General features: G+C 36.2%; 1 protein-coding gene and 1 non-coding gene across 2 annotated transcripts; one reads left to right on the forward strand and one right to left on the reverse strand.

Moving 5' to 3' along the window:
• Positions 1-381: 381 nt before the first annotated feature.
• On the forward strand, positions 382-19,127 carry LOC144970303 (mediator of RNA polymerase II transcription subunit 16-like). Its single transcript, XM_078909794.1, has 13 exons — positions 382-667; positions 1,046-1,217; positions 5,981-6,073; positions 7,096-7,230; positions 8,037-8,282; positions 9,531-9,653; positions 10,391-10,645; positions 12,206-12,503; positions 13,403-13,632; positions 15,088-15,196; positions 16,180-16,298; positions 16,759-16,971; positions 17,745-19,127. Exons 1-13 carry the CDS (start codon positions 531-533, stop codon positions 18,123-18,125), a joined length of 2,511 nt encoding a protein of 836 aa, XP_078765920.1. The 5' UTR covers positions 382-530; the 3' UTR covers positions 18,126-19,127.
• Positions 19,128-21,926: 2,799 nt separating this feature from the next.
• Trnastop-uca (transfer RNA opal suppressor (anticodon UCA)) lies at positions 21,927-22,013 on the reverse strand. The gene has a single exon. It is a non-coding gene; the product is annotated as a tRNA-Sec (tRNA).
• Between the last annotated feature and the right edge of the window lie 5,428 nt (positions 22,014-27,441).

A 27,441-nucleotide genomic window follows, 5' to 3' on the forward strand; every position in this document is an offset into this window, starting at 1 on the left:
TTGCATCAAAGAATTATGCAACAGGGGGCAGAGTCGCACAACGGTGAGGTCTTTGCTTTGTACCCAAAAGGTCCCAAGTTCAAATCCCGCCGTGTTGTGTGGCCTTAACCAAGCCAATTCGTTCTAGTTTACTTTGTGACGCTGCACTGCGGCTGGCGCCTAGTTAATCCATTCCTCCCTTAAAAGCTTTGTGAATTATCCTACATGTTTAGTGTTGTTGTTGGCTTGGGACCGCATTTAAAACGCTGTGGGCACTTTTATATGGTGTTTACTCACTATAAAAGTTACAGTTACATCTTATTCTTCACTTTCGAACACTGAATGTTTTCTTCGTTTTTTTAAAATGGCGAATTATAAAATCTACGAAGTACGAAACTTTTTGATACAATTATGATCTAAGAGGAATAACTCTAGAAAATGATGAATGAGGGAAAAACAATCAAAATATGGGAAAGCCGACAATCAACAAACTGAGAATTGTTTAATTAAGGATTTCAAATTTCATTTTAGAAAATTAAATTAAAGAAATAATGGAGTTAGTGTACTCCATTGATTTCTCCTCTCGTAAAAATGCCAAAGAGTGCATTTTAGATGAAAAGAACTGCTGCAGTCTTTCAAGTAAGAATATATTTGCTTTCAGCAAAGCGAAGAAAACTGAAAAGGACAGGTGAGTAATAAATATAATTAATAAAGATGTTCTTGGCACTGTAACTGCTTTCTTGTCTTTGCCCTCGCCTTGCCATATTTACCCTGACACTTTGTTGCCATCATGTTTGTCTTGGTCAAGTACGTAGTACAATTCAGGCTGCTAAAAATAAAAAGTAAGAGTAAGAGATCAGTGAAAATGGAAGGGAAGTCCAAATTTTATTTCCAGTCCAGACTCTTCTTGCCAGATTAATTTTGGAAAATGAAAAGTCATTTTCAAGTCCATGTTATAGTCATAGTCAATCCATACCTAATTTAAACATTGATGGTCAATCGTGAATCGTACAAATGTTACTGGTTGTTAAACAATAAGTGCCTCTTTTTTTTTCTCTCCCTTCAGTGATAAATTGAACACAAGTTATGAAGTGTGTGTCCTGGACCTAGATAAACCATGGCTGAAGTACGAGGTAACCAGTTACACATCACCTGTCACCTGCATGAGATGGGATCCGGCAGGCTCCACTCTATTATTAGTTACTGCAAATGGACACTTTGGTGTTTGGAAGATGAAAGTAAGATTTTATACTGCTATATAAGTTATAAGTGCATTGGTCCTTGATTATATTATAATTTGTGAATGTGTTGATGACATCATTTTATTGTTTTGCTGTTGTTACAGTCCACTCCGGATAATCGCAACACCTTGGGATCAGCGAAAATGTTGCGATTAACCGAAGTTGAGTTTCCTGTCCAGTATTGCAACATTTTACACATATATGGTAAACACAAACCAATTGTTGTAAACATTTTTCTTAGTCCACTATAGACTGAGCAATTTGACTAAAAAAACAAAACAAACAAATGACAGCCCTGTATAGATTTTGACAAGCAAAAGCAGCTTTGAGGCAAGCCTACATCATATTCAGCTTGGATTAACTTTCACTCTTTTGTTTTCAACATTTGTAAGAGTCGAAAGAGATTAGCCATGAGACAATAATTTCCCACCAAACCCATTGGTCACAATGCACAGCTGTCAATCCCAAAACGAAGGATATCGCTCAGTCTCTCTTTATAACTGTCATTGTCTACCTGTTGTCTAGAGTATGTCCAGCCCCCTCGCCTCCTATTCAATAGTCACATATGACATCACAAACCTATACTGCAAAGTCCTGCCCTATTTTGTCTCTAATAGAGTGGTGACACACTACTAGATATGAAGTGAGTAGAAAAGTGCCAGAAGACAATAGAGAATAAAAAATTTTTTCGCGGCGGTGGTGGGGTTTGAACCTGCGACCTTATTGGTACGACAACTCCGCCTGGCAGGTGAGAGCGTGGCTCTACCGTGTGAGCTATCCACGAACACAAAAATATTCGTTTCAAACCCAAAGTCATTTCTAGATCCCTCTCTCACCCACTTCTTGAGATCGCGGATTCGTTCGCCACCATCGCGAAGTAATTTTGACCAGCAGTTAAGCTTAATAGCCAATATTCTCATCACAAACATATAACATAGAAACGATTGAGACATTGAGTATGCTCCGGTGTATGGGGTGAATTTTTAATTCAGAAAAGTGAGTGGAGCAGGCACTTATGTTGGTAACAACAAGATATGAAGTGAGTAGAAAAGTGCCAGAAGACAATAGAGAATAAAAATTTTTTCGCGGCGGTGGTGGGTTTGAACCTGCGACCTTATTGGTACGACAACTCCGCCTGGCAGGTGAGAGCGTGGCTCTACGTGTGAGCTATCCACGAACACAAAAATATTCGTTTCAAACCAAAGTCATTTCTAGATCCCTCTCTCACCCACTTCTTGAGATCGCCGATTCGTTCGCCACCATCGCGAAGTAATTTTGACCACAGTTAAGCTTAATAGCCAATATTCTCATCACAAACATATAACATAGAAACGATTGAGACATTGAGTATGCTCCGGTGTATGGGTGAATTTTTAATTCAGAAAAGTGAGTGGAGCAGGCACTTATGTTGGTAACAACAAGATATGAAGTGAGTAGAAAAGTGCCAGAAGACAATAGAGAATAAAAATTTTTCGCGGCGGTGGTGGGGTTTGAACCTGCGACCTTATTGGTACGACACTCCGCCTGGCAGGTGAGAGCGTGGCTCTACCGTGTGAGCTATCCACGAACACAAAATATTCGTTTCAAACCAAAGTCATTTCTAGATCCCTCTCTCACCCACTTCTTGAGATCGCCGATTCGTTCGCCACCATCGCGAAGTAATTTTGACAGCAGTTAAGCTTAATAGCCAATATTCTCATCACAAACATATAACATAGAAACGATGAGACATTGAGTATGCTCCGTGTATGGGGTGAATTTTTAATTCAGAAAAGTGAGTGGAGCAGCACTTATGTTGGTAACAACAAGATATGAAGTGAGTAGAAAAGTGCAGAAGACAATAGAGAATAAAAAATTTTTCGCGGCGGTGGTGGGTTTGAACCTGCGACCTTATTGGTACGACAACTCGCCTGGCAGGTGAGAGCGTGGCTTACCGTGTGAGCTATCCACGAACACAAAAATATTCGTTTCAAACCAAAGTCATTTCTAGATCCCTCTCTCACCCTTCTTGAGATCGCGATTCGTTCGCCACCATCGCGAAGTAATTTTGACCAGCAGTTAAGCTTAATAGCCAATATTCTCATCACAAACATATAACATAGAAACGATTGAGACATTGAGTATGCTCCGGTGTATGGGGTGAATTTTTAATTCAGAAAAGTGAGTGGAGCAGGCACTTATGTTGGTAACAACAAGATATGAAGTGAGTAAAAGTGCCAGAAGACAATAGAGAATAAAAAATTTTTCGCGGCGGTGGTGGGGTTTGAACCTGCGACCTTATTGGTACGACAACTCCGCCTGGCAGGTGAGAGCGTGGCTCTACCGTGTGAGCTATCCACGAACACAAAAATATTCGTTTCAAACCCAAAGTCATTTCTAGATCCCTCTCTCACCCACTTCTTGAGATCGCCGATTCGTTCGCCACCATCGCGAAGTAATTTTGACAGCAGTTAAGCTTAATAGCCAATATTCTCATCACAAACATAACATAGAAACGATTGAGACATTGAGTATGCTCCGGTGTATGGGGTGAATTTTAATTCAGAAAAGTGAGTGGAGCAGGCACTTATGTTGGTAACAACAAGATATGAAGTGAGTAGAAAAGTGCCAGAAGACAATAGAGAATAAAAAATTTTTCGCGGCGGTGGTGGGGTTTGAACCTGCGACCTTATTGGTACGACAACTCCGCCTGGCAGGTGAGAGCGTGGCTTACCGTGTGAGCTATCCACGAACACAAAAATATTCGTTTCAAACCCAAAGTCATTTCTAGATCCCTCTCTCACCCACTTCTTGAGATCGCCGATTCGTTCGCCACCATCAAGTATTTTGACCAGCAGTTAAGCTTAATCCAATATTCTCATCACAAACATATACATGAAACGATTGAGACATTGAGTATGCTCCGGTGTATGGGTGAATTTTTAATTCAGAAAAGTGAGTGGAGCAGCACTTATGTTGGTAACAACAAGATATGAATGAGTAGAAAAGTGCCAGAAGACATAGAGAATAAAAAATTTTTCGCGGCGGTGGTGGGGTTTGAACCTCGACCTTATTGGTACGACAACTCGCTGGCAGGTGAAGCGTGGCTCTACGTGTGAGCTATCCACGAACACAAAATATTCGTTTCAAACCAAAGTCATTTCTAATCCCTCTCTCACCCACTTCTTGAGATCGCCGATTCGTTCGACACCATCGCGAAGTAATTTTGACCAGCAGTTAGCTTAATAGCCATATTCTCACAATACATATAACATAAACATGAGACATGAGTATGCTCGGTGTATGGTGATTTTTAATCGAAAATTGAGTGGAGCAGGCACTTATGTTGGTAAAACAAGATATGAAGTGAGTAGAAAATGCCAGAAGACATAGAGATAAAAAATTTTTCGCGGGGTGGTGGGTTTGAACCTGCGACCTTATTGGTACGACAACTCCGCTGGCAGGTGAAGGTGGCTCTACGTGTGAGCTATCCACGAACCAAAAATATTGTTTCAAACCAAAGTCATTTCTAGATCCCTCTCTCACCCACTTCTTGAGATCGCGATTGTTGCCACCATCCGAGTAATTTTGACACTTAAGCTTAATAGCCAATATTCTCATCACAAACATATAACATAGAAACGATTGAGACATTGAGTATGCTCCGGTGTATGGTGGTGAATTTTTAATTCAGAAAAGTGAGTGGAGCAGGCACTTATGTTGGTAACAACAAGATATGAAGTGAGTAGAAAGTGCCAGAAGACAATAGAGAATAAAAAATTTTTTCGCGGCGGTGGTGGGGTTTGAACCTGCGACCTTATTGGTACGACAACTCCGCCTGGCAGGTGAGAGCGTGGCTCTACCGTGTGAGCTATCCACGAACACAAAAATATTCGTTTCAAACCCAAAGTCATTTCTAGATCCCTCTCTCACCCACTTCTTGAGATCGCCGATTCGTTCGCCACCATCGCGAAGTAATTTTGACCAGCAGTTAAGCTTATAGCCAATATTCTCATCACAAACATATAACATAGAAACGATTGAGACATTGAGTATGCTCCGGTGTATGGGGTGAATTTTTAATTCAGAAAAGTGAGTGGAGCAGGCACTTATGTTGGTAACAACAAGTATGAAGTGAGTAGAAAAGTGCCAGAAGACAATAGAAATAAAAAATTTTTTCGCGGCAGGATGGTGGGGTTTGAACCTGCGACCTTATTGGTACGACAACTCCGCCTGGCAGGTGAGAGCGTGGCTCTACCGTGTGAGCTATCCACGAACACAAAAATATTCGTTTCAAACCCAAAGTCATTTCTAAATCCCTCTCTCACCCACTTCTTGAGATCGCCGATTCGTTCGCCACACTACTGTAGCATTCGTTGACACACTACTGTAGCATTAAGTCCCACTCACTCTCGATTCTTACACCTGTCATGATTTCACCAATGTTTAAATCTAATCATAATATTTTGTTTAATTGATTTCTCGAATTTGACACTTTTTAAGGTCGAAAATCTGTTGTGATTATCCGAAGTTTGTTGCAATTAACCAGTGACTTTTATATAAAAATAATTCCGTTTCTTGGGTAATATTGCGATTAACCGAGTTGCGCATATTCGGAGTGGACTGTATTATTATTATTATTATTATTATTATTATTATTATTATTATTATTATTATTATTATTATTATTATTATTATTATTATTATTATTATTATTATTATTATTGTTATTATTACTATTATTATTATTTATTATTTATTATTTTGCAAATCTTTTCCAGGACTCATTATTGAATGTATGGGAAGAAAAGGGCTCTGCTGAGCTGGATAGGGAGGAAGTTCTTGTCTTGGCTTGGTTACACAATGGCATTCAGGTATTGTTCACAGATATTCTTTTCATAAACAGTGGAAAAGTGAGAACCAGGCACTGGGCAAAATAAAAGTCTAATTGTATTCACACCCTTTCATTTTTTTCAATGGTATTCTAGTCTGCTGGGCCCGTTCTTATCAAGGACTTAGTCCATGACTTTAGGAAAAGACTTCAAAAACTTGCTTCTCATATGAGCTTATCAAGCAAGTATCAGATTGAATCCAAGCCCACTTGGTCCTAAGTTTTAGTCAGACTTCATCATTTAGTCTCAGACTAGTAACTAGTTTGATACCTTGGCGTCTACAAGATGGCATCCATTTATGTGAAATTGAGAGAGCTCTATTCAGAAGGAAATACATTGGTCATGAATGACAGAGGCAAAAAAAGTGTCCCGCCATTGATATTGAATTGACACTGCCCCCCTCCCCTCCCTATCCACCCCTTTCGTTGTTCTTTTTTTTTTTTTCCAAACGGCCCTCTCCTATAGACTGAACCAAAAGATGTTTGCAAGTTTTTCATCTGTCCCCCTAAATCCTTCGATGTTTTATAATGTAAAAAGTTGTGAGCAAAGATAATTGAATATTTTTTTTTGAATGCACCTTTTGGTTTAGTTTACTCTTATGCACATTGTTAAATTTAGAAGAAACTGTGGCACAATGGTACAGTCTTGCTTCATAAACTGGAAGTACCAGGTTTCACACACAGTTACCTGTGCTGTGATGCTTTGAGCTATTTAAATAGTTTTCAGGTTGCTGTGGATTTTCAAAAGATACTTTTTAAAAAATTGTATTGCCTGGTTTATTATTACTCAATCTAGATTTAAAATTTTTTTTTTTCACTTTTAGGTTTTATTCCTTTCATTTTATCACAAATGATGATTTAATTAACTAATATATTTTTTTTAATTGTTTGTTTTTCTTTTCCTTTTGCTTTACTAATAGAACCAACACTGAAACTGCTTTCTTTCTCGTTTATCATTTTAAAGATAATTCTCCATCCTACTCATCCCTTTCGTTTTATCCTCAGACCATTTTAAACCCCGAATCCAGAGACAGTGTGAATTACAATGATAAATTTGTGCGTGCCAAAATGTCTCCATCTGTCACTCAATTTGGCAAGAAACCTGTGGATGGATGGATAGCTGTCACTTCAACTGGAACAGTAATTATCATACACTTTGTTTCAAAGTTTTTGATTTTTTTCCTCAATTCTTGTATTCGTTTCTGGGAAAGGGTACCAATATATATGCAGTTTTGTTATCATTGTATATTTGATATTTAGTTATCTATTTATTTATTTTTTTTTTTAATTTTAAAAATGTTTTTGTTTTTGTTTTATGGGGTGAGGGGAATGGAGGGTTGTTTTTTTCCAGTGGTCTTGCTTCAATTCTTTATTTGTTTCTCTCTTTCTACCCAACATCGTTTTACCATAAATGTGTTTATGACCACCTCTATCTGAAATAATGGAATTTCATTGGATCAAAATATACAGTCAAGCAGGTGATTTTACCAACCCTTTAGTAGCCTTTTTGGTAAGAACTGGTTTTGTCTTTCACATTTCACTTCTCAGGATCAACTCCAAGGCTTTTTAACGTGTGTTATGATCACACAGGGCCTCTGAATTAAGTAGACGGTGGCTAATTGCATTTTGTAGAGATACTGATTGCAGGAAAAAAACAAAAATAACTAATATTAGTTTAATCAATTCAGAAACCAGAACCACACTTTTGAATACTTAGGCTTCCTTATACTTCATTTCACGAATCTGAAAATTCATTATCTACTTACATATGGGAGAATCATCAAAAGTTAAGAATTGCTGGGTTTAGTTATGTATCCTAATGTATTCTAATCATTTTTTGTACAAAATAGAATAGCGTTTCACCTGCAATCACGCATAGTTTACATTCAAAATTTACAAATATAAAAATGAAATATTATATTGTCCCTTTTGTTCTATAATTCAAGGTTCATGCTGGTCTCCTACCAGAACAAAGCAGTGAAATGATCACATGCCAAACTTCCCTGGGACAGCTACATTCACATCTGGGCCATGCTGATGTGGCTTTTCTACCTGATGGTCATATCTTGGTAGCCACCAGTGATGGTCATCTTAATTCTGCTGTTCATTGTCATGTCGTAGCCTTAAAGTTACTGAACAATGTAGGCAATATAAGATGTAACCCTGCGGCAAGTTTCTATTTAAAACGACAGGTTTGTGAATGTTATACATTATTGCATTTAATTTCCCTTTTGTTACCTGTTTAGTGTAGAGTAACCATTCAGAAAAAATGGATGGAGCAGGCACTTATTTTGATAATAACAAGAAATGAAGTAAGTAGAAAAGTGCCAGAAGACAAAAGAGAATAAAAACTTTGCAGTGATGAGGATTCAAACCTACAACCCGACTGTTATGGCAACTCCATCTGGCCACCACTCGGAGTGGTGGAATGGTTGTGGCGTCAACTGTCCTCGAGGTCAGGTGGAGTTGCCATAACAGTCGGGTCATGGTTTTGAATCCTCATCGCCGCAATGTTTTTATTCTCTATTGTCTTCTGTTACTTTTTTACTCATTTTATTTCTTGTTATTACAGGGTAACCATTATGTGTCAAATAGTATTCCGGGATGAAGTATTGAAGACAAGTGGTTAATTAGTCCTCAATGAAAATTAGTTATATGGCTTTTCGTTTTGGTTTGATTTGAAGGATCTAGGTTAATATCTTTTTTATATAGCTTAGGCAGCAAGTCTGCTTTACTTTGGTACAGCTAAATAGTTTTAATGTTTAATATACTATTTTTCATTTCATTGAACTATCTCTTAGTGTAATTCGTAGTAGCAGCTATATTATTATTATTTCATTCATGTTGCAACTATATTATCAGAGAGGTTTAGCAGACTATACCTATGCGGGTGGTTGGATGGGAGCATCACCCTTGAATCGTATACCTATGATGTTCGCATGGGTGTACGATCCGATAGTGATGTCGTTTCTTCTTCTCTTTACTAGCCTATCCTGCTTCTTTGGTTTGTGATTGTATTTTTGACAGGGGATATTTTTTTTTCTGTAAATCTTCTGCCTGTTTGTTCTTGGTTATTTATAATTTAGCTTATGATATCTTTAGGTTATGATTTTGATTTACATTTGTACTATTTTTGTTAGATTGCTTGTTTTTTTGTTTCAGCGGTCTCTCATATAACCTCAATTGTGTTGGAGGAGACCTAAAGCAACAAACAAACAAACAAAAGACTATACCTATCAGGTATCACATATCTATCACATGATCATTCTCATTACATATGAAAATAGTGCCGCTATGAAAACTTTATATAGGTCACAGAAATGATTACATTGTGACAGCCAATCAAAAATTGCATAGCGGCACTATTTTTACATATAATGAGAATCATCATGTGATATGCGATCGGCTAATCTCTCTCTATTCTCATAATTTCATCATAGGGACAGCCTGACAATGTCCAAGATCAACAAGTATTGAAATTGACGTGGCTAAATTTTTTGAGCAGAGAAAACCCAGATGTGCTGATAGCTGGATGGGGAAGCCACAACTTCAGTTGTATAGAGGTAAATTCTCGTAGATAATTAAACATTATCACAGACTTTTGTTTAATTGTATGAAATGCCATATGTTATCAATCCTCTCAATGTTGTATTATGTCGGGATGAACATAATGCTTCAAAGTGAATTTTAAGCTCAACCCATATTATTTGAGTATAAACAAATGTCACCATTAACGAGAGGGAGTTTTGTCCCTTATATGTCAAAAAAAAATTAAATTTCTAATTCTCATCCTTTTGACCCTATACTCAATTTTGAACACCCTATTCATTGTGACATAATACCAGACTGACGCGTTGGGTCACATATGTTGAGTTTGGGTTATTTTTGTTTCAGGGGTGAAGGGGAGGGGATTCTTATGGTTTTAAAAAAATTGCTAATGTATTGCTTTTCAGTTTATTAACACAAAAAAACTATTAAGTAATCTGTAATGCCTTATAGAGCACTATATGAAATAAGCTATTTTTACTATGAATATGTTGAATGTTAATGTCCATATTTGTATAATGAAATAAAATCATTATATTGCATTTATGTAGATTTCGTAATTAGAACTTTTCAATATGATTTGTGTGCTTTATAAAGCTGCAGGTGTTTTGATTTTTTCAAAAGTGATTGTTTTCACGTAAAGGGATATACAATTAGGCCGTGATAACTTATTTTATTTTTATATTTGTTCATTTTTCTCAAATGTTCTCTTATAAGATAATTTTTAAAGTGATTTCTTATCATTTCTCACAAGGTCTGGAATTTGATGGAGCAAACAGTTCCACTCAACAGAATGTTCCAAAACGCAGCAGTCACAGAGTTGCCATATAAGAGCAAACGTTGGGCCCACAAATCCTCCTTCACTCACAGATCTGGATTGACTGACATAGCCCGACCAAAATTACCCATTAGTCGATTGTTCAATATGGAGTCCTCCAATTTTCAGTCCTATTTTGCCTGTTTTTACAGGGATGGTACAATCAAAATTGTACATAGACAGAGTTATCAGGTGATTAGTTAATGTTTTTATTCCATTTGATATTTACCCCAGTTTCTATAACATTAAACATATAACTGTATGCTACACACTGAATGGGATACTAGTCTCACAAGCGCTCAAATATAAGACCAAGCTAATTTATTGTTGATGGAAGGCTGGAAGGCTGGCCAGAATAATAGGTTGCTTATGAGTGAAGTATTATGCCATTTGTGGCACAAAGTCCCTGAAAATACGTGCTAAATTAGTAGCCAAACAATTTGATTCTAAAGTGATGACACAAAAAGATTCTAAAGTGAAAATAATATTTTCGCTATTTAATTTTTCAGTTTATAATTTCATTGAATACTTTAATATTGGAGGATAAAATAAAGGACACAACTAAATAATTTCTGCTATCCTCAAAAGTTTGCTATAATTGTTTAATGTTGTGTTTTCGTGTTTACTGAAAGGATTGTAGAATGAAATAATAACTTATACATTAAAGATGGGTGTGTATGTGAAGAGGTACTAGCTAAAGGAATGCCTTTAGATATTGATGGAGGAAATTTGTTGTATTCTATACATACTGATACTGACAGGACCTATCTATTGCATTGATAAAGTTAAAAGCCACACATTTTATGGCTATATTTGGATTTTTGTTTTAAGAATCAGGATCTGTTCCAGCACTTCGTCAATTTGAAATGATAAAGTAATTTATCTGCATTTGAGCAGTCGTATCATGAGCATCCTTGAATCGAATTAATGGAAACAAAGAACACGTCTTTGAGTGCCTGTCTGAAATAGCCTTTATTTTCCCGCAAATATTGCAGGTTCTCCACTTATTAATAATGCAGCAGAACATGAATACAAAGAACGACCTCAGGCAAATAGAAATGATCCATTATAGCAGATGATAGAAATAACAAGGGGAGAAATGGGGCAAAGACGTGTTCTTTGTTTCCATAAGATGAGTGACTCATCTATTTTAATTATTGTACTACTGTATTGTGGAAATTAATGTAGATTGATACAAATCTTTTGGGCCATCAACTGTCAAAATTGTTCAGCTAATAATAAAGTCTGTAGATGCACGCAAATGAATTTGGTCACAGTGGAACTAGATTGTGATTTCCCAACGTTAAATGACCGGTAATTTTCCTAGCAGATTTTATAAATAATCATTTGAGTCAATGAGTGATAAATTTATCTTTATTGTAGAAACGGTACGCAAGTTAGTAGTATATCAATCTATAAATAATAATTTTACAATTTTTAGATTTGCCAGTAATTCTGTGCTCAGTGGCAAAAATTAAACATTGGCTGTACGGAACAATTTTGATGCCCAACTCAATTTTTTTTAAAAAGATGGTTCGGAATCTTGCAATCATGTTAGATTTTATTCTTTTGGATGTTTTTTTTTTGTTTTTTTTTTCAAGCAGTTATGCCTGGTTTTCTTCTTTTGGTAGGTCTGATAAAGCTGTAACATATTGTTAAAAAGTCAAAACAGGATGGTAGGAATATATTATGTAATTTATTAACCATGAACTCCCTCTCTCTCTTTCCCTTCCCTTTCTTCCAATTTTCTAGGTTCTTAACAGCACTTCACTAGATCAACTCATTCATTTCAAAAGTGTTCTCAGTCAAGACATGTCAGAACCTCCAGAAAAACGTGGTCGTGTCACTTCCCCACATCTCGTGTCCGCTGTTCAAACAAATACAGGTTGTGGTATTGTGGGACTGGGAGAAGGCCGTCTCTACCTGTTTCGAGTATTCAACTCGCGTGAGGGACCGCTGCAGATGATGCCTGCCTATGTTGTACTCTTGCTGGAATATGTTTTGAATGTGGGTTTGGATGTTTGGGATGTGCTGTTGGCTGTACGACAAGGTAATTATTGTGATGGGTCGAATTTCTTTCATGTCATGGTAGGTGGACAATCAGCCACCTGGACCAATGGGAAGAAGGTATTATTGATATGCTTTTGCTGTTTTCTATCTTCCAATTTATGTAGACCCTACCATATGCCTTTCCTCTGCAATGAGACCGTTTGATTTATCTGGGCTCTGTCTGAGATCTATTGCTGAAAGGCAGACTGTCAGATGGATAGTTCTCTTTAACATCTCTCTATGATAATGATATAGTGTATAAATGTTAGTCCCTGACATAAAAATATTCACCATTCAAATGTATCCCTGTGTTAATCTTAGCAGCCTGAGACGAGGGACCTGGGGTAAATTGCTATTTGAAATCTACTTTTGATTCCTATATATCTTAATTTTTTCTTGTGCTCCTAAGATAAATTATCTCTGGATCTCTAATTTTTTCAGACTATTCCACCATGTCCCTTTTTTAATGGTGTTGATGTGGCCTTAAATTATGACAAACACAGTAAAACAAATCAAACATTTGCTTAGACCCCCTACATGCTGCAAAGACTTCAAGAACCACTCTGGGTTTTGAGAACTGCCGTAGAGATGTGGAAAGAAGGTTTTTTTCAGGAAACTTTAAGATTCATGTTCTTTTTTTTTTCCTCCTGTAAAATAATCTCTGCTGTATGTGCATACATAACATATAAATAGTTGTGAGCTATTGACATATAATGTGTATGCATTTGAGTGTTTTCCCAATGGTAGAGGTCATGTGTCTGTATCTGTGTGGGATTTGCATGTGGTTTCGCCCTGGACACATAGGTGGGATTACTCTTTTCTCTAAATTTTTTTAATGGCTGCATATCTTTATCATTGTTTTTATTGCTATATTCATTACTTCATTTTTTTTCTTTAAAGGAATGATTGAAGGGATAGCAGACATGCTGAGTGCTAACTTTCAGAAACAAAGCGGAGTTCACCAGGATTTGCTTCACCAGCGGATGTTGCGTTTGAAGATGGCGCTGTATTCATGTCAGGGTCCTGGAAACCAGAGGGCTGCTGACATCCGTGCCATGATCACCTTGCAGGCTATTACTACACTCATAAGAACTGGTCTCAGACCTAAATCGATTGTTGTTCAAGATAAGGTAGATTTTTTTTCTGAGTTTGTTTTCTCTTTTCAAGTTTAATTTATATCTAGCTATCTATATATCTAAATGTCTAAATCCGGTGATAAATCAGCACATTTTTTATTACCCAGATGTTGACTTCAAGCAAGTTGACTTCTCACAAACTGTATTGTATCAAATTAGAATTTCTGCAAAGGATTTACATATTTTTCTTTCCAATTATCTTAAAACTTTTAATTTAATGATGAAAGGTGGGGACATGTCAGCTACACCCATAACTTGGTGAGCCAATAAGCCTATACTTTAAAACTAACAAAGTTAAATACAAATGATGACTTTTCCAAACAATCTGTATTTTTAAAAAAAGCTTTTTCATTTGGGATCCTTTGACCTCCTCGAGAAATCTTTCAAAGATCAGAAAGATGAGGCGTCAATTTACGTGAAGGGGTGGAAAATGCTTCAGAAAAGTTTTCAGGTGAACAAAATTTGAGAAAATCAAAGGTTTTGGAAATTCATTTAAACTTTCAGTTTCTAATTATCCACCAGCAATCAATCATTTTTAGCTCTGCTACTTTATCTGCCAATCAAACACTTGGTTGGACAGTTTCCCATTGAGCATTTTTAGATGTTTTGTGCCTCTTTCACTGGCTAGTGAAAAGATGAAATTGTTCATATGATAATCAATAGATTTGAAATAATAATTTCATATGTCTTTCATTTCAATTTTTATCATAGATAATAAAGATGTGAATCATTATGATTAATGAGGAATTTTTGGATCTACTGTTTTCAATTTAAATTGGGAGATAGAATATTCAATCCAAACATTTTTATACAATTTAATCTGTCCAGTTTAATTTTGTTTGGAAATTTGCTCATTGACTACTGGATCATGGGTTAAGAGAAAGATTAGTGGTCATCAATATTCGTGACATCAGCTGTACAGGGTAGTAGGTGCAATAGGAAATAAATAGCAAAGATGTGTGGTTTCTCTAACATCTGACTAGCATAAGTGTCACGAAAATTTAAAAAATAATAATTATATGATACAGCCGGACTTTGCACTAGTATTCTAATAAGGAGTTGATGTTGTAGATTACATGCTTCAAAAGAGCTTATAATATGTTATCAAGAATATATGTACATTTGACGCTCTTTGGTCGAGCACAGTTTCACAATTTACACCATACAATGCCAGATTTATTTTTCCAGCATGAATTAGTCCAGAACCGTATTTCCATTTTACACAACAAAAATCACCTGTAGGTGCTCCTTTGCGGACACCTGCTCCAGTACAGTGTTTTCAATCAGCTCTTTTGTCCTATTTAATAAAATATATTATTATTATTATTATTATTATTATTATTATTATTATTATTATTATTATTATTATTATTATTATTATTATTATTATTATTATTATTATTATTATTATTTAAAACTTTATGTTCTATTCCCTTAATTTCCTTCCAGTCCCCATATGAGAAACTGACAGCTGTATGCTTGAATTCCAATGAGATGGATGTCGACCAATTCATCATGAAGAATCTTGACCAGGAGGAATTTTCCCCTGAAGCCATGTGTAAGTATACAGATATTAAACAGACAGTCTATTGTAGACCATTTAACAAATAATGGCAGATTAACCAGCAAGGACCACGTTTCAAGCTTATGTCAATTTTCTGTTCCAACAAAATAAAAAAAGATAATAATAAAAAGTAAAGTTCAAACACAGACTATTGTTAAATAGACAATTAAAAAAAAAATTGAAAAATTTGCTTGACGGGCGTATGAAGACGAATGGAATAATATCAAGTGCAATTGAAAAACTTGCTATTTATGACAATTTCATTAAGATTAGTTATGGTTCTGAATTTCTTCAAAGGGAATGTATAATTTTATGATTGATATCTTAAATCTTAAAGTAGAGGCCATGCTTATTAATTACCTAATATGTGTAGAATCATGTTTTAAGTTAAAGATTTCTGGCTGGGGTCTTCTAGTCTCCCATAGTGGGCAGGAGGTCACGCTGTGTCTTCTATCCCCTTATATCTGTTTCCAAGATGTTTTTGGTCATTGTCTTGGAATGGGATTATTTAGTTTTGTCCTAGCCCTGACCTGAGTCCTTGACTGGGAGTGAAACAGTCAGGTGTATAGTTTTGGGAGATGATTTTTTTTTTCCTTGTAAATCATCTCTCTGTTATGTACTATTACATTTTTCTGTTAAAGATATATATTGGTTTGTAAACCGCTTAGTTGGGACCTGTGTTTGTGTCTGGATGAGACTTTTAGGTTATCTCAAACTAAGTACACTGATAGTGTGCTCTTGGAATCTACATCTGTTTCCTATTTGAACCCTTCCCCTTTGTCTTACTTTTTCTCGCATGCTTTCAATTGTAAATCTAAAACTTTTTTTACTATCCCATTTTTTCCTTTTTACTGGCGCTGAAATGACTTAAATGTATTGCAGTCGCCACAAAACAGTCAAAAGCAAAGAAAAAAAAAAACATGTCAAAGATTCAAACCTTTGTTCATTTTATAACATCTCACTATGATTCGTTCCAGTATCAGTTCAACTCCTCCAGCCCCATTTTCAGTGGATTGTAGACTTGGTGCTTCATCTTCTCTCCTCTGTCAGCAACACGGGAAGCTATCCTGGGATCACATTGATGAAGAATCCTCAAGTAAGTTGTTATGTTTTAAAATTATTATCTGAATCAAGGGGTTAGGCAAGTGTGTTTTGTTTTTTCTTTATCTTTTTTAGGGTGGAGGGGGGGGGGTTGTTTTGTTTTTATTTTTCAAATCCTTGCAATAAGGTCTAAAGGCACATCTGGAATATGCATTTCAAATTTTGTTTTCTCAAATCCTGACTTATATGATAACTTAGTCAATTAATAAGTTACATCCAAGTGTTTTATTCCAAAATTAAGGCTTGTCCAATTTTACGTAGAGACATCAAAAGGACAAAATTCATGCTGTACTCCTTTATTTTATTAAAAGATTTTTAATTTGATTTCTCTTAGACCTTTCCATTTTTATTTTATTATATATTTTTTATAACAAAGATGACCAGGCACTTTTTGTGAAATAAGTATTTCAAATTTACTCCAATGTTCACCAAAGTTTTTCCCCAATTTTCAACAGGTCCTTTGTGCGTTAAGGGAACTACTCGTCATAATTCGTAATTGGGGCAAATTGAATGCTGCATGTCTTCCCACTTTTGTGAGGATGGTGAATGTGGACGTTCTCCAAATCTTGTATCGCCTCATTACAAAGTCTTATCTTGCCTTGCGAGAAGGGGCGAGTGTGGAATCAGACAAGGCCTTCTTTGAGGAGTGTTACAGTCTACCTAGCAAGGTTAGAAATTGATAGAATATCAAACAGTGCTGGTGGGTTTCTTCGGATTCGGTTTTAACATTTCCCCCAATCAAATGCGCTGGCAGTGACTTGATGTGTGGTGGAACAAATAGGTGCAGATTCCCAATCTGCAGAAGTTAGCTAGAGTATCAATGATAGTTTATCATATCGATTGCTTTTAAAATGGCGGCTAGTGCAGTAAAAATTGGACTTTAAGGCATTCGTTCAAAATTTTCCTCCTTTTTCACTTTTTGTCAGCATCAGCCCTGATTAAATAAATATTAGTTTTTCTAGAGTTTCAGCTTCATGGAGATGAAGTTAATGACAGTTTCTGTGATGTAAATCAGACAACCAAAATGACTTTCTACCACGCACTCCCTGTCAGATCTGAAGTAGATCATAATGTACATTTTAAGATTTGAATAGTTTTCATGGTTGATGACAAATATATTGCAACAGTGAGTGATAAAAGGAGCACATTTGTTAGACATTATCCTTTAAATTGAAGAAAAAGAGAGAATATGTCGTCCAAAAGACGCCCAACACTGAATGGAAACACCAGTGAAATTACAGCACAGCCAAATCATGTTTTAAGTTTATTAATGAGCTGGCCAAACGAAAGGATATATTATCCTAGACAAATTTCACTATTATTTGACTATGTTGATGAATATAATAATGTTTCTTTTTGATCTTTTTTTTTTACTTTAAACCTGTTTGCATCACTGATAAATATAATAGCAAAATATTTATTTCACTACTTTTCTCTCCAGATCCTCATTCCAGCATACAGAAAAACATTTGGAGAGGACATGAACTGTTACCTAGCATTCTCTCAACCCTTCCCCATCAATCACACATTTGGTCAGGAACCCGACTTCCTCTTTCACCCAAGACACTCCAGCAAGCTTTACCCTTTTGATGCATGTATGGATGGCCAGCAGAATTTCGACTGCGTTCGGCAGATTTACTTGGGGATCAATCCTAAAGAACCATTGAGAGAATGTGTGCGCTGTAGGTCAATCTCGTTAAAACGCAAACCCACTTCCACCAAGTCCTCCATGCTTAGGTCATGGGAACTGAGACATGTACAGTCATGCTTGTGTGGTGGGCATTGGAAGTCACGAGATTGGGTGGAAGAAACAGATAAATGATTGTAAAGTCACATGATTAGGTTGGTAAAACAGATAAATGATTGTGGAGTCATGAGATTGGATGAGAGAAACAGATAAATGATTGTGGAGTCATAAGATTGGATGGGAGAAACAGATAAATGATTGTGGAATCATGAGATTGGGTGGAAGAAATAGAGAAATGATTGTAGGATGGAGTGTGGTTGGATTTTTATAGCTGTTGGCACAGGTAAATTTTGATTGACCCACACAATTGTGCCCATCAGCAAATGTGCTGAATGTCGTAAAATTGAGTGACTCCTTTTTTAAACAAAAAACATTTGGTATTTGTAAATTAAGACTGACTTGTAGCAGTAATCCGTCAATTAGGTTAATGATACCACTAAGTTCGAAGGACCATTTTGTGAGTCTAGGCAGTTTTGCTACAGTTTTTCCCCCCTTCTTTAGAAAATTCAGTTCTCATAAATGGAAATAACCGAAAATAAAAAATAAATAACTGAAAAAGAAAAACAAATTAAAAAAAAACCAATAGCCTACAATTGAAGAATAAATGGTCCAAAGAGGCAAAGTTGTGCCATTTGATGGTGGTTAATTCATGACTTGACTTTAGCTATATTTGCTGTTTTAAACTCAAGAGATATTTAAAGAAAGTTTCTCTCCGAAGCATTTAATTTGACCCCCTTTTTACAGTATTGTAATTTAAAAAGCAATGTTCTCATTTGAAAGGCTCCCTGTGAGGAGACTGTATGAGATCTGAAGCTGCAGGTTTTTATCCCAGCCAGATCTAACTAAACTCGTATTGTTTAAACTTAAGATTTGAATTTTTGTTCATCAAAAGTAAAATCTTTTGATTTTTTTTCTCTTAACAAGATCTCTGTTTTGAAATCTTGTCCTTTAACAGATGTAGTCAATACGATTTATTGCATTTTGTGAGTCTCATGGATTTGTTTTAGAAAACTGTAAATGTAATCTTATGTTCAAATGATGTGAATACATGCTCTTTAAGATGTGATTTGTACTAAATAATACAAGTGTTTCTTTATTGCTTTATTTCATAATGTTGAATTAATTGAAGGTGAACTGATTGGAAAAAAGTAAACCAAAAAATACAAAAAACATGTAAATTTATGGATCGGACAACACTCCCATGGTTGGGCCAGTGACTTGTTCCTTTAGCTTGATTTCAATTATATACATTTTTATCTTTGGACACTCATACACAAAGGAAGATCAAAGGGATTTTTTAAAATCTTTCAGCTGAACGAGGAAAAGAAAACAGTTATGTTAAACCTATCTACTATGCTTTAAATCAATCGTCAAATGTTTTCCAGACGGTTCACTGTCAACTAGCATTAAATCAAAAACTCATCAAGAAGGAGGAGGCGGAGAAATGCCTGTCCCTGGGGCTAAGTCTCTCTTCAATCTATGTGGCTGTGAGTCCTCGTCTTCTGGGTGGGGTTCCTGACCTCCCATAGTGGCCAGGGAGGCAGTTACTGTGTCTTCTATCCCCTATATATGTTTTCCAACTTGCTTTCTGTCTTTGTCTTGAAATGAGATTACTTGGTTTTGTCCTGGTCCTGGCTGAGAGGGAAACAGTCAAATGCATTGTTCATTATGGGAGATGGTAATTTTTTTTCTTTGTAAATCACCTCTCTGTTATGCACTGTATTTGTATTATGTTTTGTTTACATATTATATATGATTTGTAAACATTTGAGTGTATTCCTCTTTGTGGGGACTTGTGCTTGTGTCTGGATGAAACTTTTACTTTTAGGTGATCTCAAACTAAGTATTTTGATAGTGTGTTCTTGGAATCTACATCTGTTTCCTATTTGAACCAATTCCCCTTTGTTTTACCTTTTCTTGGGTGCTTTACATAGTTCTAGAACTATTTGTCCCATTTTATTCCTTTTTCCTGACGCTGATATGACCTAAATGTGTTGCAAGTGCCGTAACAAACAAACCGTTAAAAAAATTATTCTCTACCGTCTTCTGTTATCTCCCTATCCTTATTTACTTCTGGTTATTAATAAAATAACAGTGCTCATTGTATTCAAGCAAACTCTGCAAAATGACATGTTGGAGCTGTATGACTGCATTATATCTATATAAAAAGTCGGTACCTCCCACGAGCATCGGATTTCGGCATGCTCCGATTCTAGCAGGCTTTTTGACTTCTCCCAATAGCGTGCTCGATGAATCAAGCGAGAACTGTATTATGTGATCAACAAATTAAGTAGTTGTTTGACAATCGTGCATACTCTGGAACAAAAGCTGTAATTCAGCAATGCAAGCCAAAAAAAAAAAAAAAAAACAAAAGCTAATTAAGTCTCTATTTCAATAGATAATCATTTTGTTTTTCATTTGGTCACAAAACAGGTGTACTTCTCTTTATCAAATAAGTATCTAGATGATAATAGCCTTTCTAAATGAAACAATGATGTTATTTCAAACATAAAGATAATGATGGTATTTTTAATTGAAACAAATATAATAAAACAATTCTAACCGTGTTGTTGAAGCATCGCCTTCGTCATGGGAAAGTTTCCTAGCACTTAAAGTCTATTTCAGACACAGGCCCATGCCCTTTTTTCCGGTTGGAGCCGGAAAATTGGCTATCAGAAATGTTCAGGCTATCATTTAAAATCTGTTTCTTTTTTGCTTTGCTTTGGTTTATTTTTTTTTTTTTTAAATTGTATTTATTTTTTTTCGTTTTTAAAAGATGAAATTATTAGTTGACTCTTGGTTTCCCAACATGAAAACAATTCACAACAACTCAATAGCCAAACAACACCATACTGGAACACACTAAACTCAGATCTGGAACTACAGGCACATGCCGATGTTTCGATATAGACATATCGTGGTGGTGGTTGGGGGGGGGGGGGGGGGGGGGGGTTCACTGACTTTTGTGCAATGACAGTCATGAATAGGAATGTTTGTATATACAAAAAACAAGAGGGGGGAGGGTAAACGATGACCGGATATATCTGTTCCAATTTGTTGCTGGGAGAATAAAAAATGAAGGATTGTGCATGCTGATGGCTGGAATAGACACCTAGACAACCACGCCTCTCCGACAGTGATTGGAAACATAGCAAACTCCACGTTTTACTATCGATTGTATGTGTAAAATACCGTTGCCATCGTTAACTTAACATATAGATAGTTCGAAGATGACGTCACTCGGGACTTTGTTATTGTTTTTTGCCATCCGCGTTTATGAGTAATGCTCACGGAACTGTATTAACCTGACTATAAACGTTCATGGATACACACAGTTTTGTGTGTTGGTCCGTTATACTTCCGGATGGCAATGAGCTTCTTAGCCAAGCGCATACTATCCATAGTCTGCCCGTAGCCGACGTTAACTTATAGATAGTTCGAAGATGACGTCACTCAGGTCTTTGTTATTATTTGTTGCCATCCACGTTTATGAGTAATGCTCACCGAACTGTTTTAACACGAATATAAACGTTCATGGATACACACAGTTTTGTGTGTTGGTCCATTATACTTCCGGATGACAATGTTATGAGCTTCTTAGCCAAGCGCATACTATCTATAGCGTGACACTGACCAAAAAATGGCCACAAAAGAAAACAAATCGTGAGTTGTATTCAACAGTTCAACACACAAAAATGTGTGTAAACACGATCGTTTATAGTCAGGTTAATACAGTTTAGTGAAAATTACTCATAAACGCGGATGGCAAAAAAAATCAATATCAAAGACCTGAGTGAAGTCAACTTCGAACTATCTATACATAAATGTGATGAAGAATTTAACATTGTCATGGTCTTTTTAAACAAAATAATAACTCGCCCGAAAGGTGGAATTGAACCACTCCGACGTCAGTCGGCTACAGGTTTGAAGCCTGCACCCCAGACCACTGAGGATCATCCGGGCATATTATTCATGGAATTAAGGCGTATATATCATCCCTACATTTGACATAATATAAAAGTAATGTTGCTTATTTGAATTCATAATAGCGGAAGGTACTTTTAAAAAAAATAGATTACAAGGTTAAAACCATTAAGGTTAAGAACCTATTTTAATACATTTGTCTTATTCTCATTACAAATGTTTTGGCGCTTAGAGTCGACAAAATATTTAGTTAAACTAAAAATATGATCAAATACTGTTTTTTGTTATGACATTGCCTCCCTTTCAAAGGGAGACAACACCTTATGCCGTCTCATTAAAGGCGTTATAGTTAATATTATAATTTAAAAATTAAAACAAAAACACTGTCCCTTAAAACATCAATAGAAAACGTAACAAGTAGACTTTTCATTTCACCAATTGTATTTTGAATATATGTTTTACAATAGGTTACCCCCCCCCCCCCCCCCTTTCGCCTCGTTCCCTCTTTAGATTTTGATATAGTCGACCCAATTTAAATCCTATATCTGGGCTCAACAATAAATGCATGGCTTTGGAAGTTTCCAAAATTAATGCTAATGTTCTATTTGTTGCCGTGGATAGAATAATGGGAATTCCCGTTTTGCTTTGGGGTTTGTTTTTGTTTTTGTTTTTGTTTTTGTTTTTCTGGGGGGGGGGGGGGGGGGGGGGGGGGGGAGGGGTTGTTTGTTTGTTTGTTTTGGGTTTTTTTTTCTCGGGAATTTAAAGTAGTATTGTATCGTTTAAGTACAACGTCACTACTTTTGCGGAGGCAGCTTTTCTGGTTATCCCCGGATACAGCGATGTACACGAAACTTCTGGAGTGGCAATTGGGTTTTAAAAGCGGAAGATGAATTTGCCAGGTTGTGTCAAATCGGTAAACATCATCTCGCTCATAATGTTTATATTGTAATACAATTCGAAGTAGACGCGAGTTTTCGCAGCTTTCTATATTCAGTTGGGTGATTTCTTCTCACTAAATTCTCTCAGACTTACTTTTTGTGTATTTGTACGATTGATATAACGGTATTTTATTTAAATACACACCATCAATGTACAGATATCATGTTTACCGACTTGACATTGAAGGAGCCATTAAGTTTCATGTCTCCAAATTGTCATTTTAGTCTCCGGTTATCCATTGCATTGTGCTTATTTTACTCAGTATTCATCATCAAGGATCAAAAATACAATGAACACAGCCTGTATGCTTTTCAATCCCCGGCATTGTGTTCCAGTAACGAGTAACGAGTACTACTGGATTTGAATAGGTACTTAACCAGCATTCAAAAGGACAGCGACTGAAAGCAGTAGTAAGGGAAAGCGTTTGTCACCGATTATTTCACTTTGTTGTGCCCAAGACAGTGAATACTATTGTAAGAACAACTTAGACGTAAACATTTCTCACAGACTAGTGGTTTCTACGAGTAAAAATAAAAAATTACACCGATTCATGCGAACAAGACACAACGCTTAGATGACAATGACAATTCCCTTGTGTTTCCTCCTTGTAATCATTTGATCACTACGTAATCAGGGGACTGAATTGGGCAGCAAATGTATTCCCCAATAACCGTATAAAATGTTGGAGAAGTAAATGCACCGTTTTGAAGGGCAGTGAGATAATTGCAAATAGTGAAAACCATCTGTGATATGACATCCATCTCTCAAGTGCTTTTAAACTTTAACACCAGTTTTCAGATTCATCATGCACCCGGTACTCGCTCTTGAATTTTTAAGGATAATAAGCAAAACATAGACAAACACCATGGGCGGTTGCTGGCTGTTTATTTAAGGCGGCATGGATCGAAAACACATTCTCTCACCCTAACCCAGTGTAAAATGAGTACCTGACCGGAAACAGTGTTGTCTATGTTGGAGGAAAATGTTATCTCGCCCAGCAGACATCATTCCTCATCTTTCATGTTGCTATTGGCTTAGGAGCCCTTTTTAAGTGTCATGAGCATAGTCAGTGGATATTGCGCAATATCAATGTTCTAGTGTATATATTGTTTTTAGAATGTGTGTATATTATTGTGTGTAAGGGGGTGGGGGGAGCGACAAGCACAACTGTTTCAATATTGATACATACATACATACACGACGAGTCCTCGTCAGTCGTCAAGTTAAGACCTAACAAATAAATGAAGATAACGCATTTCCGATTTTACTATGCTCAATTCGCTTCTGCACCGTTTCAATATTTTCCTTCCATGGAACCAGCTTTCCATTTCATGTAGTCAAAGACGTCTGATAAGCGTCCGAGTTATACGCATACAATATCCGTCAAAGCCAATTATTGTCACATCTGCGCTTGAATGAAAAGTCTTGACGCCTACTGAATATTTCCGATTGTATTGAACTCACTGGTATAAACTATACATCAACACGTGCGTAATTTATTCTTCTATCAGGTCACCAAATTTAGTTTAGGGCTATTTCTTGATTTTAATTTATTTTATTCGAAAGAACCCCTACTCAAATATGTCGGTTGAAGGAATCACACAAAAGTATGCAATAAACAGAGTCCAGTGACTGAGTTCCTTACTGCAGAGAGATGTGCACCCGTAAACATTCATAATAGACTGAAACGTGTTTATGGTGACACGTGAGTTGGTATTCGAACAGTTCAAAGGTTGGTTAAGTTCTTTACTGGAACTGATGCTGTCTCCATCAACAGTCATGAGCAGGCTCGCAGTGGTCGTCCCCAAAGTTCATCAACCGCAGCGAATCAAGAAAAGAATTTACGAACTTAATCGAGCTAATCGCTGGATAACACAATCTGACATTTCACAAAGGCTTGGAATTTCAAAGAGAAGAGTTGGATACATCGTTCGAGAAATTCTGGGTTACAGAAAGATATGTGCCAGTTGAATATCGAGAATGCTCACACTAACGCATGCTCACACTGAAAGAGGACGTTTTCTTGAAATCGTTGAACACCCCTTTTTCAATTCCAATTTAGCTCCAAGTGACTTTTTCCTTTTCTTAAAACTTAAGAGACACCCCAAGGGGCAAAAGTTAGGCAGTTATGGTGAGGTGTAGGCCGAGTTTACTCCTCGACGCGATGCAATAGCTGATGCATCGTTGGCTGCTCTGTGTGGATGGGAACTGTGACTATGCTGAAATTCATAATGATAGACGGAAAGGAGATAAACTGAGCTTTGTTTTGATACCTTTGTCAACTTCCTATCTGTTATAGTTTTGAAAATGCAAGAGCCGCGTCAAACAACATTGTTGCGAGGATTTTATTTGGAGTGCAACATTTAGAAAAGTCACGTAGAAAAAATAAGGGTAAATCTAATTTAAAGATGAAAAATCTTTTTAAAATTGAGTTGAAAATTAAATAAGCCTTCGTCTTATTTCATACTTCAAGTAGAGCAAGCACCCATAGCTTTGTTTTAATAGGGAGAAAATGATATATACGGCAACTTGTTTTTTCATGCATCTGTTTTGCATAGCCTTTTCCTTGCTTAGAGTAATGAGAGAGAGAGAGAGAGAGAGAGAGAGAGAGAGAGAGAGAGAGAGAGAGAGAGAGAGAGAGGGAGAGAGACGAACGGGCAGTCAGACAGACGGACCGAAAAGGGAAGGGCAGGGAAGTAAAGAATATCAAATTAAGAAATTAAGGAACAGTCACATCCGACCTAAGGTTATAAACAGTAGAACAAACACACATAGTCCTGAGGTTCGATCCCCAGTTGAGGTAGACTGATTTTTTTGGGGGGGATGTTTCTTTTTCTTGTATTTTTCTTTCTTGCTTTGTTTGGCACCTTCCATACACACTTGTTCAGATCTTTATCTGAAGTAAAGAATACTGCGTCATGAATTCAATTCTTATTGCGTCATCAAAATGCGCTCAACTCGAATAAAAAAAGTAATTTAGAAAAACTAAATTGTTCATTTCCTTCCAAAGTGTTGTCCTGTGTGTAATCGTGAGTAGCGATGTGACCACTATAAAAAGCAATCCACAAAATCCTCGTAACCATTAATTTATACAATGTTTGTAACAATACCAAAGCTTACTGGATAATGCAACCTTTCTCCATATTATTTTCGTCAAATTTACAGCAAAATCCATTCATTCATTCATTCATTCATTCATTCATCCCGTGATCTGATGATCGTCGGAGTCGGGGGGATGGATACACGGCATGCAGCTCTCACAACTCTCCGCCATTCTTCTCTATTGTTGGCCTTCTTCAAGAGTTCTTCCATCTTCATTCCAGTCCATTCCTTGATATTGTCCATCCAAACTTTCCTTTATCTTCCTCTTCTTTTTCCTCATTCAAGGGTACCCTCCATCACCAAAATACATTGATTTAATCCTAATAATAATTCCTCCTTCTATTTAGTAAACACTAATATTGAGTTGTTTAACCCAATGTGCACATATTTTGCAGGTCTGATAATCGATCGCAAATATGGGCTTGATTTAACATTGCTGTGATGGACAATATTTTGCGTTGGTTTGAGAGTATTTCCATTACGACAAGGAGACCGTAATATAGTTGTTTTCCAATTAATATTAATCAAAATGCAGGTAGATAATATGCATTTTGTCCAACCTTGATGTTGATTGGTTCAATGTTAGTCGAAGTTATAAGCATTTGTAAACCACCGCCTCAAAAATTGGTATTAAGTCGTAATGTACTAGATACCGAAAAACCACAAAAATTGAAAAAAAGATAAAAATTGAATTTTTATACAGGCAATATCCATTAAATGTGCTCAAAGCGCTTTACACGGCGAAAAATGAATTTCAAGTTTTAAAAAAAAAACAGTAATGGAAAATTTTAGTATTTTATCAATTCAAGAGGCAATTTTTATTTTTCTCAATGAAATACATTAATTTGGCTTCATATATGTAATAATAATAATAATAATAATAATAATAATAATAATAATAATAATAATAATAATAATAATAATAATAATAATAATGTAATTCATTTATGTTGAGCCTGTCCCACACAATAAAACTCTAGGCACACAATATACATGACATGCAGTTATGGGCTTATTGTTGTAAACCAAAGCAACATAATGTTCAAATTAACTATGTTAAAACAAGCCTACAATTGCATTTGGTTATCAGACCTGCAAATAAGAACACGTCACCCCGACATAATTTGCGAAAAGTCACATTGTTAAGCTACATTTTTAGTAGTCACCTGGTATATATGGCCGAACCAAACGCTATGGAAATTTGCATAACTTTTTCTATCAATTTTGTTTCACCAGTACAAAAGGTATAAGTGTCCACCGACGAAAGAGAAAGGAAGGAAGTTCAAACCTTGAAGACTTTTACAATATTGTATTGTATCCATTAACCTATAACCCATCAAGATACATTTTTTTCTCCACAATACTTATCTTCAAGCGACAATATTGAACGGACTCGATCGAGAAAACCCTAAGCTGTTATCTCTCA

This window comes from Berghia stephanieae, chromosome 4, assembly GCF_034508935.2.
Source record: "Berghia stephanieae isolate SIO BIC M18660-M18661 chromosome 4, UCSD_Bste_1.3, whole genome shotgun sequence".
In the NCBI taxonomy this organism is placed as follows: Eukaryota; Metazoa; Mollusca; class Gastropoda; order Nudibranchia; family Aeolidiidae; genus Berghia; species Berghia stephanieae.